At 43.4% G+C, this 21,645-nt stretch overlaps 1 protein-coding gene across 6 annotated transcripts in view; it reads right to left on the bottom strand.

Moving 5' to 3' along the window:
* The window catches only part of LOC143281307 (lysosomal-trafficking regulator-like), a 190,077-nt gene that overhangs the window by 19,923 nt on the left and 148,509 nt on the right, over positions 1–21,645 (bottom strand). For all 6 annotated transcript variants that reach the window (XR_013055116.1, XR_013055117.1, XM_076586488.1 and 3 more), the window contains exons 37-46: positions 20,699–20,887; positions 15,376–15,521; positions 14,070–14,175; positions 11,162–11,223; positions 10,160–10,218; positions 7,776–7,928; positions 4,134–4,381; positions 1,692–1,758; positions 1,083–1,233; positions 94–234 (exon numbers count right to left, since the gene is read on the bottom strand). Coding sequence is in view for 4 of the 6 variants with exons in the window: in XM_076586488.1 (XP_076442603.1) it covers positions 94–234; positions 1,083–1,233; positions 1,692–1,758; positions 4,134–4,381; positions 7,776–7,928; positions 10,160–10,218; positions 11,162–11,223; positions 14,070–14,175; positions 15,376–15,521; positions 20,699–20,887 (1,322 nt within the window). In the remaining 2 variants the exon portion in view is untranslated. The remainder of the gene's footprint in view (positions 1–93; positions 235–1,082; positions 1,234–1,691; positions 1,759–4,133; positions 4,382–7,775; positions 7,929–10,159; positions 10,219–11,161; positions 11,224–14,069; positions 14,176–15,375; positions 15,522–20,698; positions 20,888–21,645) is intronic.

Raw genomic sequence — 21,645 nt, 5'->3', positions numbered from 1 at the left:
AAAAAAAGAAATCGAATCATGTCGCTTATCACCCAGCTGACTACAATAGCTGTTCCCCTTGACAAAAATAAGACACGGCAGGTAAATGTTCACCTTCAGAGTTGGTGAAGAATTCAGGAAGGAAGAAGAATTCTGGAATCAGTTCCTTGACATCAGTGGACGATTCAAAGCTTGAGAGGCGCCAAGAGGTGCGAATACTGTGAAACGTTCGGTCTGGGATATCAAAACTGCGGTCTGTCACAACAGAAAAGGTCCAGCCATGAAGTCATCTTGTATACCATTCTGTCAAAAAGTATCAGACAACCGGTATCATTCTGAAACCCATACAGACATTCTATCAGCACTGGACAATCTTTATATCTGATGCATGTCATGATTCCTGTCAACACAATGGCAGATTTTCACAGAAAATGATTTGACTTCCTTGTATTTGTATTTCTTTTTATCACAGCAGATTTCTCTGTGTGAAATTCGGGCTGCTCTCCCCAGGGAGAGCGCGTCGCTATAATACAGCGCCACCCCTTTTTTTTTTTTCCCCCTGCGTGCAGTTTCATTTGTTTTCCCTATCGAAGTGGATTTTTCTATAGAATTTTGCCAGGAACAACCCTCTTGTTGCTGTGGGTTCTTTTACGTGCGCCAAGTGCATGCTGCACACGGGACCTCGGTTTATCGTCTCATCCGAATGACTAGCGTCCAGACCACCACTCAAGGTCTAGTGGAGGGGGAGAAAATATCGGCAGCCGAGCCGTGATTCGAACCAGCACGCTCAGATTTTCTCGCTTCCTAGGCGGACGCGTTACCTCAAGGCCATCACTCCACTCCGGCGTGGTGTGCAGACTGCAGTCCATTGATCTGCTTTGCACTGCACTGCACTGCACTGCACTGGAAGTTAATCAGCTGAAGGGCTGAGGAAGAAGGCACACATTCAAAACAGGACAAAATGCTAGCAGTGAGTCTGCACCACTTTAAAATGGCAAAAATCTGTACTGAAGAGTTTACATACGATCCAAACAGTGTTGCGTGTGGATGTAATGGAAGGAGGCTGACAGAGAAGACAGCAATGACGCGGTGACGTGACAGACCTTGGTAAGCGAGGAACATGCGGGTGAAGGGGGGCAGACGCACAAGGTAGTGCAGCACCGTGCCACTGTTGGAGTAGTGGCTGCCGTAGTGGAAGGGGGCCACCCGCATCACCTCCTCTGGGCCTGGCTTCAGCATCTCCTGCTGCAAAAACTGCAACACACACACACACACACACACACATATCACACACACACACATAAGCACACATACACATGCATGAAAGCAAGCACACACACACATACACATACATGAACACAAGCAAACACATACAAACACACAGACACATCACACACACACATGTATGCACATACACACACACACAAGCCACGCACACATACACGCACAAGCACACACACACAAACACTCACCACACACATGTGTAAATACACATGTTAATACACACACACACACACACACACACACATAAAGCATGCTAAAAATAAAGCCCATGATAGTTAACAATGAAGCACTGGCCATTCCGACATCACTGATCCTGATCATGACATGTAATGGAGCATGAGGTTTTGCAAAATAAAACCAACGCTGATTACCTGCATAAAACAAGTGTGGGTAGGGCAGTCAAAGCATCAAATATCTGGTCTACATACCTCATAGTTGTCCTTGTACTTTCTTTCTCGGGACTTGTCTTGGACAGCAATCGGTTTTCGCAAATCCCTGATGAGAAAAAAAAACAAGCCAGCATAATTTCAGTGCACAACAAACTGATGAAATCTGACAAATATCTACTGACAGGTAATGATTTGTAAAGAGACTAAACAGCAAACAGTTATCTGAGCAAAGTGTTTGACAGTGATGAATAAAAGCTGATGAGCACAGGAAACCAGAAAGACCTGCCCCTCACTTCACTCTTTCAAGCTGCAGGATGTGACAAAAGCTGGTCACTATTGACAGGTGCAATAGCCGAATGGTTAAAGCGCTGGACTTTCAATCTGAGGGGTCCTGGGTTTGAATCTCGGTGCACCTGGTGGGTAAAGGGTGGAGATTTTTCCGATCTCCCAGGTCAACATATGTGCAGACCTGCTAGTGCCTGAACCCCCTTCGTGTGTATGCGCACGCAGATCAAACATGCACGTTAAAGATCCTGTAATCCATGTCAGCATTCGGTGGGTTATGGAAACAAGAATATACCCAGCATGCACACCCCCGAAAACGGAGTATGGCTGCCTACATAGCGGGGTAAATAAAAAACAAACAAACGGTCATACACGTAAAATGTTACATGTCTGTCTGAGTGTGTATGTGCGTCTGAAATCTGATTGAATGACACAGGAAACTAATGATGAGCGCCCAGTGGCAGCCGTCAGTCGGCTCTACCCAGGTAGGCAGCCTGTCGTGCAAATGTCCCCGTGTATGTAAAGCGCTTAGAGCTTGGTCTTTGACTGAGGATAGGCGCTATAGAAGTATCCACATCAATCAATCAATCAATCCTGTTGCCGCATCCACTACCAGACACCCATCATGCTACTGTCACCACAGATGTGTTCACAGCAGCACATTTGGTTTATCCACAGATCAGGCATCAGCTACCCTTTCATCAAAAATACAACATATATAAAAATTTTAAAGACGCATCGCCGCGGTCCGTATCGGGAGGAATCATGAGCTCCGGGCCTGGGAGAGTCTCTTGCCGAGTCTCAATCCCAGCCTCATGATCCCTGCCTTCGTGGGATGGCATACGAGGCATGGTACCCGCGCTTAGGCACCCAACGAAAATCCGACCCCCAACAGAGAAAGGAAAGACAGGATCGACTTAGAGGTAGAGAAAAACGAACGAATCAGGGGGCCAAGTCGAATTGAGTACACAGAATGTAAGAATACAATACAGACAAGCCGCATGCAGCAAAGTAAGGCCAAATAAATACGCTTAATAGCCAAAAAAAGCGTAAGACAAGACCGAGCATAAACCTGACAAGATGGCGTGGAGAGCCTTGGCCAAAGGAATGATTCAGCGCTTATAGCTTTTAGAGGCGTTTGATTGGCTAAGAGCGGACCGGGCAAGACGGCTCGTCTTTTCACTGTTAGCCAAGTGAAATTTGGCCAAGCAGAGCAAACCGATAGGCCTAGTTTGCATCAGTCTGACATGGTACAGTATATGACACCAAAATAATAATTAAGCAGTTGTGGTGTAGCATATATGGATCAGTTTGTACACTTTGATGCCTCCTTGAGACTGAAACTATCCACTACTTAGGTCTGGTCAAACTCCAATTTACTTGCTGACTTTTGATTAATTTAAGTAACGTATGTTCCTAAAGTTGTTTTTTTTCTGAAAATGAATTTATCTAAAGACTATCTTTCACTCCAAACTTCTAAAAGCATGAAGTCACCAAAGTGCCAGAGCATTACAAATTACACATCAGACACACTCATTCATGCACATACAAACATCCACACACCACCCATCTACCCACCCACCACACAAACACACACACACACCCCACCCACCCATCGCCCCTTTTCACACATACCCCCCATCCCCCACTGACCGAAACCCCAACTAGTTACCTACTGAAGGACACAGAATTCTCCAGGCCCAGCTCCTCACAACTACCACCCACCTGCACACCCCCCCACTCCCAAAAACAACCCCCCCCCCCCACCACCAGCACCACCCACCATACCTTAAGGACAGAGTTCACCAGGTCTAGTTCCTCATGACATCCACCCACCTGCACACCCCCCCCCCCCAAACTATACCCACACAACCAAGCATACCTGAAGGACAGAGTTCTCCAGGTCTAATTCCTTGCGACTACCACCCACCTACACACACACACACACACACAAACCTCCCCCACCCCCACCCACACCACCCACCATACCTGAAGGTCAGAGAGTTCTTTATGTCTAGTTCCTCGTGACTACCAACTACCTGCACACACACCCCCTCCCCACACAAAACTCCACAAACCACACAACCCACCTTACCTGAAGAATACAGAATTCTCCAGCTCTAGCTCCTCATGACTACCACCCACCTATACACCCCCCTACCCACAAAACTCCTCCACCCAAACAACCCAGCGCACCTGAAAGACACAGAGTTCTCCAGGTCCAGCTCCTCGTTCTGGTAGTCCCGCAGCACGAAGGGGAAGACGGGGTACTGCATGAGGTCGTTGAAGGACCTGCCAGCCAGCTTGTTGAGGAAGGTGAGGTAGTCAAAGTTGGTCATGGAGCCCTCCAGCCACAGCCTCTGAGCGTGGGTCGCCGTCTGGTCCTGCTGCCCCTTGGGCCGGTCCAGCTGAGCTTGCAGCAAGCCCACCACCTGGTTACGGTCCTGAGAACAATAGTGACCCACATCAGTGGCTGAATGAATCCTCTGCCCGAGTTTCCCCTGAATTCAGTTCCTACATTTTGGCACCACCTGGTAGGTTAAGGGTTGACATTTTTTCCAACCTTCCAGGTCAACATGTGCAGAACTGTTGGTGTCTGAACCTCCATGGGCATACACATGCAGAAGTTCAAATACGCACATTTAAGATCCTGTAATCCATGTCAGCATTCAGCGGATTACGGAAACAAGAACATACCTAGTATGCACAGTATGCTTTCATGGTGAGGTAAAAACTGTAATACTCGGAACAGCCCCATCTATACATATACATGAACGTGATGGTTGCAGCCCACGGATGCTGAAGTAATCAGTAGCAATGCCATCACATGAAATAAACGAAAACAAAGTATGCAATCAGCTAAAGAGTCACAATCAGTTGACAAACTATGCACTCAAGAAAAACTGATAAAAGTTGACAAAATATGCAATCGCCTAAACGTAATAAAAGCTAACAGAGCACGTAGTCAGCTGATAAAAGTTATAACAGTAAACAAAGCATGCAAACACTTTGAAGTTACACAAGCTGACAATGCATGCAGTCAGCAAAAAGTTACAAAAGTTGACAAAGCATGCAGTCATTAAAAAGTTAAAAGTCATTAAAGCAAGCAATCGCCTCAAAGTTATTAAAGTTGACAAAGTATGCACTTAGCTAAAAGATATACAAGTCTACAAAGCATGCAGTCAACTGAAAGTTATAATAGTCTACAAAGTATGTGATCAGCTTAAAATTATAAAATCTGACAAAGTATACATTCGTACAAAAGTTATACAAGTTGACAAAGTATGCAATCAGCTTAAAGTTATAAAATAAAATAAAAAATTGACAAAGTATACAGTCAGCTCAAAATCATAAAAGGTGACAAAGTGTGTACTCAGCTAAAAGTTATAACAAAGCATGCACTTGGCTAAAAGTTATAACAAAGTGCTCATCTAAAAGTTATAACCAGTGTGTACTCAGTTAAAAGTTACAACAATGCATGCACTCGGCAAAAAGTTATAACAAAGTGTGTGCTCAGCTAAAAAAAAAAAAAAAAAGGTCAAAAGTATGCAATCAGCTAAAAGTCACAGAAGAGGGTCAGTGATTGATGTCTGACAGTGACAGCAGTGGGTCAGTGATGAGGTCTGACAGTGACAACAGGGCTCTAAGTGACAAAAGTGGGTCAGTGATGAGGTCTGACAGTTACAAAAGTGGGTCAGTGATTGATGTCTGACAGTGACAGCAGGGCTCTAGGTGACAAAAGTGGGTCAGTGATGAGGTCTGACAGTTACAAAAGTGGGTCAGTGATTGATGTCTGACAGTGACAGCAGGGCTCTAGGTGACAAAAGTGGGTCAGTGATGAGGTCTGACAGTGACAAAAGTGGGTCAGTGATGAGGTCTGACAGTGACAAAAGTGGGTCAGTGATGAGGTCTGACAGTGACAGCAGGGCTCTAGGTGACAAAAGTGGGTCAGTGATGAGGTCTGACAGTGACAGAAGTGGGTCAGTGATGAGGTCTGACAGTGACAGCAGGGCTCTAAGTGACAAAAGTGGGTCAGTGATGAGGTCTGACAATGACAGAAGTGGGTCAGTGATGAGGTCTGACAGTGACAACAGGGCTCTAAGTGACAAAAGTGGGTCAGTGATGAGGTCTGACAGTGACAGCAGGGCTCTAAGTGACAAAAGTGGGTCAGTGATGAGGTCTGACAGTGACAACAGGGCTCTAAGTGACAAAAGTGGGTCAGTGATGAGGTCTGACAGTGACAGCAGGGCTCTAAGTGACAAAAGTGGGTCAGTGATGAGGTCTGACAGTGACAGAAGTGGGTCAGTGATGAGGTCTGACAGTGACAAAAGTGGGTCAGTGATGAAGTCTGACAGTGACAAAAGTGGGTCAGTGATGAGGTCTGACAGTGACAGAATTGGGTCAGTGATGAGGTCTGACAGTGACAAAAGTGGGTCAGTGATGAGGTCTGACAGTGACAGAAGTGGGTCAGTGATGAGGTCTGACAGTGACAGCAGGGCTCCAAGTGACAAAAGTGGGTCAGTGATGAGGTCTGACAATGACAGAAGTGGGTCAGTGATGAGGTCTGACAGTGACAACAGGGCTCTAAGTGACAAAAGTGGGTCAGTGATGAGGTCTGACAGTGACAGCAGGGCTCTAAGTGACAAAAGTGGGTCAGTGATGAGGTCTGACAGTGACAACAGGGCTCTAAGTGACAAAAGTGGGTCAGTGATGAGGTCTGACAGTGACAGCAGGGCTCTAAGTGACAAAAGTGGGTCAGTGATGAGGTCTGACAGTGACAGAAGTGGGTCAGTGATGAGGTCTGACAGTGACAAAAGTGGGTCAGTGATGAAGTCTGACAGTGACAAAAGTGGGTCAGTGATGAGGTCTGACAGTGACAGAAGTGGGTCAGTGATGAGGTCTGACACAGTGACAAAAGTGGGTCAGTGATGAAGTCTGACAGTGACAGAAGTGGGTCAGTGATGAGGTCTGACAATGACAACAGGGCTCTAAGTGACAGAAGTGGGTCAGTGATGAGGTCTGACAGTGACAAAAGTGGGTCAGTGATGAGGTCTGACAGTGACAGAAGTGGGTCAGTGATGAGGTCTGACAGTGACAGAAGTGGGTCAGTGATGAGGTCTGACAGTGACAGAAGTGGGTCAGTGATGTGGTCTGACAATGACAGAAGTGGGTCAGTGATGAGGTCTGACAGTGACAGAAGTGGGTCAGTGATGAGGTCTGACAGTGACAAAAGTGGGTCAGTGATGAGGTCTGACAGTGACAGAAGTGGGTCAGTGATGAGGTCTGACAGTGACAGAAGTGGGTCAGTGATGAGGTCTGACAATGACAACAGGGCTCTAAGTGACAGAAGTGGGTCAGTGATGAGGTCTGACAGTGACAAAAGTGGGTCAGTGATGAGGTCTGACAGTGACAGAAGTGGGTCAGTGATGAGGTCTGACAGTGACAGAAGTGGGTCAGTGATGAGGTCTGACACAGTGACAAAAGTGGGTCAGTGATGAGGTCTGACACAGTGACAAAAGTGGGTCCGTGATGAGGTCTGACACAGTGACAAAAGTGGGTCAGTGATGAGGTCTGACACAGTGACAAAAGTGGGTCAGTGATGAGGTCTGACACAGTGACAGAAGTGGGTCAGTGATGAGGTCTGACAGTGACAAAAGTAGGTCAGTGATGAGGTCTGACAGTGACAGAAGTGGGTCAGTGATGAGGTCTGACAAAGTGACAGAAGTGGGTCAGTGATGAGGTCTGACAGTGACAGAAGTGGGTCAGTGATGAGGTCTGACAGTGACAGAAGTGGGTCAGTGATGAGGTCTGACAGTGACGACAAGGGAGAGCACTGACAGCAGTGGAGGTGAAGGCCAGCAGGTGGCTCCGGCCGGTCACCACAAACATCTCCAGCGCCGTGTCCTGCAGCTGGTACCACCGACAGTGCACCTCCAGCAGCTCAGAGTAGCGCCACATCAGCGACAACTGGTCCTTGTTGCCCAGCAACATCTGCACACACCACGCAACAGTTTCTCTCAACACCGCAAATGCCAACCCCTCTGAACTCTTTTTAACTCTTTCTGTGTGAAAAACGTTCCCAAGCGCCAAATATTTCAGATACGACGCTCTAAGTCACAGGCTTCGGTTCATGTCAAAACAACACAATGGACTTGTTCACTTCAAACTTTTTAAGGGGGCGAAGGTCAGTCATTGCTCTATGGGCGGGAAACTGGCTGCAGCTGTCAAGCTTTGTTACAGTGTGAAAAATGGTCTTATCAACATGACCCTTTACGTCAACTAAAGTTGCCTATGGCAGTGCACTGTCTAGTCAACTCAAGTCTTTCACCTATGGTGGTGAGTGAGTTAATGAACAATTTGGACATTTTTTGGAGACACTCTGAATTTTCTTAGGAACACTCACATGATCCAATCACATCAGTATACATATATCGTTCAACCTACCCGAGAAAAAAAAGTAACATCCTTAACCTGTTCAGGCAAATGAATCAGTTGACTGGTCTGCTCAATGGAGATTCAGTGTAAACATGCACACAATTAGCTTCAGCTTTGGCTCAGCTTCACTGCCTGAGACTGACAGTCCATCTCACTGCCCCAACCAGTACTCAGTACAAACGAACGAACGAATGTTTTATTCAGATAAGGCTAGAGCCCCTTACTGAAGGGGGATTCATTGATAAATAATAATTAGAAAATGACATGACACAGTAAGTAGACAATTCAGATCAACCAAAAATTGTTAGCACAATATCAACCATATCACCCCAAACAGTCAACACAAATATTCAACAACATTCACGAGATAACTGTACGTAGTCTCTTCAATCCTTTGTATATATATACGGCTAAGTTATACAGAATGTCTTGAAGACATGAGTAAATTGAACTTAAAATTAGACGGATCTCTATAATATTTCGGTTGAATAAGTTTTTGTCTGAGGTCACACAAAGCAGGGCAACATAACAAAAAAATGCAATTTATCTTCTTTACCCGAACTGCATAAATGGCATGTATACATGGGTTCATTTAGAATGCTATACCTGAAACTATGAGAAACAATACTAGAAATACCAAATCTAAATTTTGTCAGTGTACATTTTATATATCTGTTCAGTCCTAACTCAATGTATGGCTCAATCACATGCGATGTTTTAAAAAGTCTAAACTGTGCGAATCTATCACTAGTTTGTATATGATCATGCCAATCTTGCCACCTGCAATCAATAATACGTTGTCTGAAACACTTTAAGAAACCTGCAATATCTTCCACCCCTTGATTATCCCATACAAATGCAAAACCGTATGTATTTACTCAGTAAACTATGTGTGTTGTAAAACTACCGAATGGCTTCACACACACACACACACACACACACACACACACACACACACACACACACACACAAAGCAGGCGGATGACCCTAGCAAGCTGAAAATGAACTTGTCAGAACAAATAAGACTTTAACATAAGACACTGAAAGAAACTGCAAACTGGTCTTTACAAAGTATAACAAAATCAGAACATTTGCATCTTTGGGAGACGCTGCTTTTTAGTATATTGTACCACTCACTAAAACATTCTGGAAAAGTTCCACTGTTGGAGTTATTTTCTTTGGAAACCGAATCCCGATTACTGTAATCTAAGGGGCCAACAGGGAAGGTGGGGTAGAGGGTATTATAACACAAAATAATGATGAAAAAAAACCACGAAAAAACCCCTGACCTCATTGGTCACAATGCTAAGTGAGTCGATTGTGAGGGGAAATATCAACAAGTGGACTGATGGGTAGGGTACATCCCTTTATGATTTCCTGAGTCTCTGTATCCTGTCCATGAAATGACGCGTACAATACAATAGCATGCACAGTACAATACAATCTAATCCAAGCTTAGACAATGCCTTCAATGATTGTGTGGAAAGAATTTGTACACACACTTGCACAAACATTCTCTCAAACACGCACAACAAAATGTATATATATATGTGTGTGTGTGTGTGTGTGTGTGTGTGTGTGTGTGTGTGTGTGTTCTGTGTCTTATAAACTTTAAATTTTCATAACATTAAAGTATTCTATTCCACTCTATTCATACAAGTGGAAATAACCACACAAATGCACACACACATATAGAACAAAGCACATAAAGACAAGTCATTCTTAGGAGAACAAAAGAATCAAGTCAACAACAAGTCAACCAATCAATACAAATTACTGCAACTCACCTGTGTGTAGTCTGTGTCAGTGATGGCCTTGTCTGCCACGAAGTACAGGTATTGCTCACCTGTAACATTTAGCAATATACATGAAAAGTATTTTTGCTTGTAATGTGTGCACCACATCTTATCATTCCATATGCAGTCTATTTCCTTCCTTTCATTATCTGGGTATCTATGATATCTAGATCACTAGACATAAATAGTATTATATGAGCTTTTACTGTGTTATGAACCTTTAATGAATCTGAGTTTTTCTTGCATGATGTGCGTGTTCTTCTATGGATGAAATCCCCTTCGAGTTTTTTTGTTTTTTTTTAAATAACCTTTCATCACCAAACGTGACAGCAATTTCTCTTTAAATCAATAAAGTAATCTTGTATCCTTTTTTTTTTTTTTTTTTTTTTTTTTTTTGTCTATGTAAGTCTGGACGGCTGAGTATGTGAATGAGACAGCGAACAGATAATTCATCAATCAAGTGTGCATGTCTATGTGTAGGTGCACGCACAAGCATGTACATGAATGTCTGTGCATGTGTGTTGTGTGCAGGGTGTAACCATGTGCAGAAGGTTGAAATGGATTAGTGTGTGTATGGGTGGAGTTTTGAATGGCGATGAATGTGTGTGTGCACAAGTCTGTCTGTATTAGTGCTAGTGTGCATGCGATTGTGTATGTGTGAGTGTGTGTGTGTATTTGTTTAAGCATGTGTGTGTGTGAGTGTGTGTGTGTGAGGGTGGTGGTGTGTGGGGATGGAGAGCAAGCGTGAGCTGCCATTGTTTTTAGTGATTTCCAGAAGTGGAGTGGCTAATTGTTGAATGTCATTTCAATACCCCTTGCACATACCAGATTTGTCTATTTGAAGCCAATAAAGAGTCTTGAATTCTTGATAAATCAGTGCATTCATGTTTGAATGTGTTCATATGAAAGCAAACAAAGTCACATGCCAGTGTGAGCATGTGTCAACAACTGTGAAAGCATGCACACAAAAATAAACCACCACAGTGAACGTACCAAGGAGTAGTTCTCCTTTGCTCTCTGATGCAGGGGACACAGCAGTACAGACAAAAGTGTTGCTGCATGACAGAGAAATGAGATTACAGAGAAATGAGATTACATCTTATTCAAAACCTCTTACACTCTATAAAAAACTCTATAAAAAAAATTTAAAAAAAAGGGTTAAAGGTTAAAAGTCCCATAGTGTTTACAACACTGAGGGCAGTGCATTCATATCCATCGTGTCTAAAGCTCGGCATAAGATGGCAGAACCCAACCCTTTTCTTCCACTGTTTCAAACTTCCCCAGTGAACTCAAGTACCCACTCACACATGGGTGGAGTGAGAAAAAATGAGGTGCCTTTCCCCGCGGATGCAACACCATACCCAAAGGGGGCCTCAAACCTTGACCACTGGTGGATCATTCAGATGTCCAACACCATACCCAAAGGGGGCCTCAAACCCTAATCACTGGTGGATCATTCAGATGTCCAACACCATACCCAAAGAGGGCCTCAAACCCTAATCACTGGTGGATAATGATTCAGATGTCCAACACCATACCCAAAGGGGGCCTCAAACCCTAATCACTGGTGGATAATGATTCAGATGTCCAACACCATACCCAAAGGGGGCCTCAAACCTTGACCACTGGTGGATCATTCAGATGTCCAACACCATACCCAAAGAGGGCCTCAAACCCTAATCACTGGTGGATAATGATTCAGATGTCCAACACCATACCCAAAGGGGGCCTCAAACCCTGACCACTGGTGGATAATGATTCAGATGTCCAACACCATACCCAAAGGGGGCCTCAAACCCTGATCACTGGTGGATCATTCAGATGTCCAACACCATACCCAAAGGGGGCCACAAACCCTGATCACTGGTGGATCATTCAGATGTCCAACACCATACCCAAAGGGGGCCACAAACCCTGATCACTGGTGGATAATGATTCAGATGTCCAACACCATACCCAAAGGGGGCCTCAAACCCTAATCACTGGTGGATAATGATTCAGATGTCCAACACCATACCCAAAGGGGGCCTCAAACCCTGATCACTGGTGGATAATCATTCAGATGTCCAACACCATACCCAAAGGGGGCCTCAAACCCTGACCACTGGTGGATAATGATTCAGATGTCCAACACTTAACCAGCTCACCCTCTGATACTGGTTGAAAAGAAGAACACATTTAAGGACAATTTAACCACTGTATTACAGGAAAGACCCTTTTCTGAAACTTACCAATTAAGACAATTTTCTTTTCCAAACTAATGTGATACCAACTACGGTAATCACACATGCTGAAAACAAAATAAATGTCTATGATGTTCGCCATGGATGACACCAGTCTTTCAGAAGATTTGTCTTTTAAAAAAAGGAAAAAAATAATAACTTCTTCCAGCAGTCATCAGTACTCCTCACTTTCATTCGACCCCTCAAGTGAATAAAACAAACTGGTATCTGACACTGGTACTGGACTTGAACTGTTCATGACTGTCACCTTGTCCGCTAGTCACTGTATACAGGGAAAGGCACTCTGCTGCACCTTTCCCTCTCTTCACAACTTGCTTTATGCAAATGTCAGGTGAGTTTCTCAGGGAAACACTGGAGTGGTGGCCATGTGGTAACTGTCTACCCTGAAAGCAAGAGAACCTGAGCGCACAGGAACAAATCACACACTCATCAACATTTTCTCCTCCTCTTTTACAATTTGAGTGGTGGTCTAGATGCTAGTCATTCGGATGAGACAATAAACCAAGTTCCCTTGTGTAGCATGCACTTAGCGCACATAAAAGAAATCACTGCAACAAAAGGGTTGTCTCTGGCAAAGTCCTGTAGAAGAACCCACTTTCTTAGGACCAAAAATAAACTTTCAGGCAGAAAAAAGAAACAAAGAAAATAAAGGTGGTGCTGCACTGTGGTGACACGCTTCCCTAGGGAGAACAGCCCGAATGTGACACAGAGGAATCAGTTGAGAGACAAGAATAATACAACAAACAGCTGAAATCATCACATCTGTCTTTCCTCTGACAATCTTCTTTCTGTACAGTTTCAGTTTCAGTTTCAGTAGCTCAAGGAGGCGTCACTGCGTTCAGACAAATCCATATACGCTACACCACATCTACCAAGCAGATGTCTGACCAGCAGCGTAACCCAACGCGCTTAGTCAGGCCTTGAGAAAAAAAAAGGTGAATAAATAATAGATAAGCTTACATAAATAAATAAATTAATAAATAAATAAATAATAATTATAATATAAAAAGAGGTAGTAGTAGTAGTAATAATAATAATAATAAAATAATAATAATAATAAATAAATAAATAAGACAACAATGATGATAAATAAGCAAATAAATGTAAAACATGAAGACACACATTCACACATACACCCTGTACAGCCTATAGAAACTGAACTTGCAAGGAAGAACCAGTTTGGCAGACTGAAAAAAACCAGATGCAGACAAAAACAAGTCAGAATCCAATCAAATTCCTGAAGATGACATCACAGCTCAAAGAATATTTGGTATCAGCACAACAAATATGGAAGACTTACTTACGCACTAGATGCATCTTAGCTGTGCTGTAATTTTTTTTTTTAAACAGGGGTATGCCTTATGTGCTGCAGCACCTTGTAGGCTGATAAGTATGGTACTTAAGTTACTGTACATGTTTGTGGTATCATATCAAAGTTACTGCATTTGTTTGTGGTGTAATATCTAAGTTACTTCACTTGTTTCTGGTATGATATCTAAGTTAGTGTACATGTCTGCGGTACATTATCTACCTTACTGTGCATGTTTGCAGAATGATATCTAAGGCACTGCACAGACTCACCCAGGTGTCAACTTTTAAAGAAAAGCTAATCTGTTTTTACTGAAAGAAGCGACATGTGCAAGGTGGCCCCGACTCACTGCACAGCATCGTTGGTGTAGAGTTTGTAGACCAGCGCAGCGGAATCCACCACCTGGTGGTCGTCCTCAAACAGGTACTTCAGGGGAGGGTCCTTCTCCTGACAGGCTGCACACACACACACACACACACACACAAAGACACACACACACACACACAGGCACACACATTGTCTTCCTTTAACCCATTCAATCCTGTGTAGTCTACAGCCTTGACAGGCTTCCATGCAATACTGACGCAGATAAAGTGCAGAAATTATGGTGTTCTTCCTCCAAATTACCTGTGGACACATCCAGACACACTGTAGAAGTTAATTCCCTTTCCTTGCAGTATATGCATATGCAGGAACGGGAAAACCATTCTATGCAGGAATGTGAAAACCATTCTAAGACAAATTTTAACACCAGAGCAATGCCCGAGCACAGGGCTCAATGAGTTAACATCTTTTCACTTCAAGTGACATAAGACCTTTGTAATGTAAGTGTGTGCTTGTATTTGTGCATGTGCATGCATGCATGCTTGTGTGTGTGTGTGTGTGTGTGTGTGCACGCGTGCGTGCGAATGCATGCATACATATTAGTAAAAGGGGAATATACAAAAAAAGGATTGATTAAAACAATTCAATCAACATCTCCTAAACACTAAAAAGTATACACATTATGAAATGGGAATATGCAAAAAAAAAAAAAAAAGGATTTATTAGAACAATTCAATCAACATCTCCTACAGAAACTCAGGGCTCAAAGGGCTAACAGAGCGTACAAGAAAGCTTCCAATGTCAACAAAGAAAAACTAAGAAAATTCTACTGTAAATCCATCAGGGCGTGGGCTCTTAAGGTTGTTCATCTTTTTCAAGGCAGTAGCTTTCCCCTGGAAGGAAATCAACCCCTCAATGAACTCACGTTCTTCATTGTGTACATATTCTTACTTACACATGGTATGTACATGTGCGAAAGAGAGAGAGCAAGCAAGCGAGCGAGAGAGAGAGAGAGAGACAGAGCGAGAGAAAGAGAGCGAGCGGGAGAGAGAGTGAGCAGGAGAGAGAGCGAGAGAGACAGTGAAATGGAATGAAATGTAACAAGTTTTTATTTCAAGAGGGAATAAGTGTTATCCCTTCTTTTCTTTTTACATCCAGCCATCAATGCAAAAACAAACAAAAACAAATGAGCAACAAAAACAAAGAAGAAAAAAAAAAGACAGTATGTGTGTGTGTGTGCAAGCATATGTATACCAAGCACAACAAGTGTATGTCAATAAATGAATGAATAAAAATTCTATTGAAAGAAACAACAGCCAATCCAGACTGACCCAACTTCTGCCGGAGGGAGGGACGGACGTACTTGGACTGCAGACCCAGGTGACACCGCATCAAGCGACGCCGGATACGTCCCGGCCCCTCTGTGGGGTCCAGCTCCCACGACTGGGGGTACGACTCCTCGTCATGCCACACCCCCCTGAACACACACACACACACACACTTAATCACTACACCCCCCTGAACACACACACACACACACTTAATCACTACACACCCCTGAACACACACACACACACTTAATCACTACACACCCCTGAACACACATACACACTTAATCACTACACACCCCTGAACACACACACACACTTAACCACTACACACCCCTGAACACACATACACACTTAATCACTACACCCCCCTGAACACACATACACACTTAATCACTACACCCCCCTGAGCACACACACACACACACTTAATCACTACACACCCCTGAACACACACACACACACTTAATCACTACACCCTCCTGAACACACACACACACTTAATCACTACACACCCCTGAACACACATACACACTTAATCACTACACTCTCCTGAACACACACACACACTTAATCACTACACACCCCTGAACACACACACACACACTTAACCATTACACACCCCTGAACACACATACACACTTAATCACTACACCCTCCTGAACACACACACACACTTAATCACTACACACCCCTGAACACACACACACACACTTAATCACTACACCCCCCTAACACACACACACACACACACACACTTAATCACTACACACCCCTGAACACACACACACACACTTAATCACTACACACCCCTGAACACACACACACACACTTAATCACTACACACCCCTGAACACACATACACACTTAATCACTACACCCCCCTAAACACACACACACACACACACACTTAATCACTACACACCCCTGAACACACACACACACACACTTAATCACTACACACCCCTGAACACACACACACACACTTAATCACTACACACCCCTGAACACACACACACACACACACACACACAATCACTACACACCCCTGAACACACACACACACACTTAATCACTACACACCCCTGAACACACACACACACTTAATCACTACACACCCCTGAACACACATACACACTTAATCACTACACCCTCCTGAACACACACACACACTTAATCACTACACACCCCTGAACACACACACACTTAATCACTACACACCCCTGAACACAGACACACTTAATCACTACACACCCCTGAACACACACACATACACTTAATCACTACACACCCTTGGACAACACTTTACCACTACACACTCTGAACATATACACTTAATCACTACACACCCCTGAACACACACACACACAATTAATCACTATACACCCTTGAACAACACTTTACCACTACACACACCTAAACACACACACACACACATTTCACACACACACTTTGGATTTGTCTAAATGCAGTGATGCCTCCACGTGCAAATGAAATCAACTGAACAGCAAAAAGAACTAACCCATGAAGATATTCGCCACATACATAAGAACGTACATGCACCAGGAAAGGACTTTGCATAATCTTTTCTTGTTGTCCTGTTCATCCATAACTGTGTTGTATTGTGACTGTGTTGTATTGTGACATGTTTGAAATAAAGATACTGTTTAAACCGTCTTCCTTTCAATGTCTCCTTCCCATCTGTGCCAGCCCAGAGCTTGTGTGTCCAATATCGGCAGATTCATGACGACACCACAATCATGCAAGAAACAAGTACACATTTAAATCCTGAAACTAAACTGACATTATTTCCTTTTATCATTTTTTAGTTTACAATAAACTGGTCAAGAATAAGAACAGCAAAAAAAGATTGCCTCCACTACTAAACACACAAAGCAATTGGTGTTAGACAGTGTCATTCCGAGAAGACTTGACCAGAGTGAACGAAGAATTTGAAGAATTTGAAAAAGAACAATCAGATGACACTGGACTGTGCAAAGCTCTGAAAAAAAAGTCTTTGATGGAGGCCGTCTCAACCAGGATAAAGCGCACAGACAAACCCACATGTAGCGCTGACAGACGAATTCAAGACATGGAGTTCGACAAGGCTAAAAACAAAGAAAACTCAAATTCCATATGCCACAGTTGACAACAAACTGGTCAAGAAAAAGAACAGCAGTACAAGATGATACAAGATCACCTACACAAAAGACATGACTTCAGCACGAACAGTTTGAAAAACAACAACCAGATGATGCTGGACTGTGCTAGGCTTTGACAGAGGCCTTCTCAACAGTGCCCAACTCACTTGCAGGGAAACTGAAATCGCTTTATATCAAGGAGACAGAAAACATGCATTTGGGCGGCGGGGGTGGAACCTGGTTCCTTTTGTTAGACAATGTGAAAAGAATGCGTGCCGGTGATGTGAATTTGTGATGCAGATTCTGGTGATAGTGATTTTCTGATGTTTTTTTGTTTTGTTTTGTTCGTGTTTATTTTGGGGTTGTTGTTTTCTGTTTGTTTGTTTAAATAGGGTGTGCAGTATGTGAAGTCTTACTCTAAGATAGACAAATCAGAATAATATAGGGTATGTATTTCCATTTGCTGTACTCTTGAATTAATCATGTCTGCTTTAAATTAAAACTTGTGGTGAAGGGGTCTGACATTTTATTTATTCATGTTGTATTGCGACATGTTTGAAATAAAGATACTGTTCAAACCATCTTTTTTTCAATGTCTCCTTCCTATCTCCAGTCGAGACCTTGTGTGAAGCTGTCCAATATCAGCAGATTCATGAAGACTCCACAACCACCTAAGAAACATGTACACATTTAAATCCTTAGACTAAACTGACATTATTTCCTTTTCTAAAAATCATTTTTTAGTTGACAAAAATTGGCAAAGAACAAGAACAGAAATACAAGATTGCCTCCACTGCTAATTAAAACCATTGGTGTTGGATATGACATTCCAAGAAGACTTGACTTCAGCACGAATGGACAGACGCCTTTTCAACAGTGCCCAACTCACTTGCAGGGAAACTGAAATCGCTTTATATCAAGGAGACAGAAAACATGCATTTGGGCGGCGGTGGTGGAACCTGGTTCCTTTTGTTGGACAATGTGAAAAGAATGTGATGTGAATTATTCCAATTATTATTTTGTGATGCAAAAGCTGGCGATGGTGGTTATTATTTGTTTTTGTTTGTTTATCATAAATAGGGTGTGTGGTATGTGAAGACCAACTCAATGACAGACGAATCAGAATAATTGAGAGTATGTATTTTCATTTGCTGTCGTTACTGTTGAGTCAACCAAGTTGGTTTTGAATTAATCCAGTGGTGAAGGCTGCTGATATTTTATCTATCATTTTTATTTATTCATATATTTTGTTTCATCATATTTCATTTTATTTTCCCTCAAGGTCTGACTAAGCGCATAGGGTGATGCTGCTGGTCAGGCATCTGGTTAGCAGATGTGGTGTAGCATATATAGATTTGTCAAAACGCCTGTGACACCTCCATGAACAACTAAACTGAACTTAAAAAAAAAAAATCCTGCTGTGAAGATATTTGTCACATACATAAGAATATACATACACCAGGACAGGACTTTGCATAACCTTTTCTTGTTGTCCTGTTTAACTATAATTACACTGCACTGCGACATGTTTGAAAAATACTGTTCAAACCATCTTCCTTTCAATGTCTCCTTCCCATCTGTGCCAGTGAAGACCTTGTGTGAAGCTGTCCAATATCGGCAGATTCATGAAGACTCCACAACCATGCAAGAAACATGTACATTATTATTCAAATCCTGCCAAGAATCTTTAAGATACCAAAATAAAAGAAAGAGCAGTTTAGTGAACATACCAAGGAAAGCAATGTTTTGCCCTGGCATGCAGTAATTCCGTTAAGGTTGTTTTATGAAGTACCATGCCAAGTTTGTACACAGGCAGTACTGGCGAGTTACGTATTTTCATTCTCAGTTTGAAATTATACAAGAAAACCAATTTTGCAGTGTGCTTGTGGTTTTATGCTCAGGAGTGAATGAGTACGTTCTGAATATGTTTTTCCCCAAAAAATATCATGTATATCCATGGCTTCTTCTTCTTCTTCTGCATTCACTCGTATGCACACGAGTGGGCTTTTACGTGTATGACTGTTTTTGCCCCGCCATGTAGGCAGCCATACTCCGTTTTCGGGGGTGTGCATGCTGGGTATGTTCTGGTTTCCATAACCCACCGAACGCTGACATGGATTACAGGATCTTTAACGTGTGTATTTGATCTTCTGCTTGCACATACACACGAAGGGGGTTCAGGCACTTGCAGGTCTGCACATATATTGACCTGGGAGATCGTAAAGATCTCCACCCTTTACCCACCAGGCGCCGTCACCGTGATTCGAACCCGGGACCCTCAGATTGACAGTCCAACGCTTTAACCACTCGGCTATTGCGTCCGTCCTATATCCATGGCTGACATTGCTCATAGTCCAGCCGACCACACAGGGCCATATCAGGACTGCCCAGCTATATAAAATGTTCAACAGTGTTAAACACAGCACTGACAGTACATCATAGACTGCAGAAAAGCTAAAAAAAAGGGTCCAGACTTGCTTGAAAAAAGAAAGGGGAATGGACCTGGAAGACAGAAAAAGGAAACAACAGTGAAGAAAGAAACTTTTTTAAAAGGCAGAAATAAGGAGAGCAACAGATAAGAGGAAATTTCTAGGAAAGAGTTTCCAGAAGCCAGGGACGCTATTTAAACTGAAAGACCCAAGCATCCCACAGGGGATATCCATGGTTACCACAATAATTACAAACAACATCACAACATTATGCTGTCACCTCATAGCCAAGGGTATGAGGAAAAAAAAACATGCAAACAATCTTAGAAATACCTCAACAAATGAAAGAGCAGTGAACAGAGAAGAGAACCTACCCACGAAGGCAAAAATCTGGCAGTGAAGGGGCAAAATCAACTATTATTTGCATGAAATATATGACTATTTGCATAAAATCTGCAACTACTTGCATAAATGAATGTATTGCATCACCACCTAAAAAAAAAAAAAAATCCTGCTCTGCATTCTGCATGTAAGGCAATGTACAAACCCTGTGCACCCAAAGGTGCCCCCCTTCAAGGCAGTGGTGACAGCAGCACACACACACACAAACACGTACATGCGCGCACGCACACACACACACATGCACATACACAAACACACACACATGCACACACAAACACACATATCCACACCCACACACACACACATGAACACACACACACGTACACATACACACACACACACACACAGACTAACCGCTCGTGAGTGAGGCTGTGCACAATGTCCTGCCAGTTCTTCTTCAGCTGCACCTGCTGGGCCATGGTGTGTTTGATGTGCTCCACCAGACTGCCGCGCTCCCGGGTCTGCTGCGCTGTCATGCGCTGCGTCAGGGCCATGGCGTGGCCCTGCACCCGTTGCATCACCTCCTCAAACCGGCCCCGCACCCTGGATAACCACGGTACAACAACAATCATGCCCGCACTCTGGATAACCGTGGTACAACAACAATCAACAACAATCATGCCTGCACTCTGGATAACCATGGCACAACAACAATCATGCCCTCACTATGGATAACCATGGCACAACAACAATCAACAACAATCATACCCGCACTCTGGATAACCATGGCACAACAACAATCATGCCCGCACTCTGGATAACCATGGCACAACAACAATCAACAACAATCATGCCCACATCATGCCCGCACTCTGGATAACCATGGCACAACAACAATCATGCCTGCACTCTGGATAACCATGGCACAACAACAATCAACAACAATCATGCCCGCACTCTGGATAACCATGGCACAACAACAATCAACAACAATCATGCCCACACTCTGGATAACCATGGCACAACAACAATCATGCCCGCACTCTGGATAACCATGGCACAACAACAATCATGCCCGCACTCTGGATAACCATGGTACAACAACAATCATGCCCGCACTCTGGATAACCATGGAACAACAACAATCATACCCGCAATCTGGATAACCATGGAACAACAACAATCATGCCCGCACTCTGGATAACCAAGATACAACAACAATCATGCCCCCACTCTGGATAACCATGGTACAACGATCATGCCCGCACTCTGGATAACTTTGGTACAACAATCATGCCCACACTCTGGATAACCATGGAACAACAATAATCACGCCCGCACTCTGGATAACCATGGAACAA

This window comes from Babylonia areolata, chromosome 4 (genome assembly GCF_041734735.1).
Source record: "Babylonia areolata isolate BAREFJ2019XMU chromosome 4, ASM4173473v1, whole genome shotgun sequence".
In the NCBI taxonomy this organism is placed as follows: domain Eukaryota; kingdom Metazoa; phylum Mollusca; class Gastropoda; order Neogastropoda; family Buccinidae; genus Babylonia; species Babylonia areolata.
The sequence above is the reverse complement of the archived record's forward strand: the minus strand, read 5'-3'. Positions and strand labels throughout refer to the sequence as shown.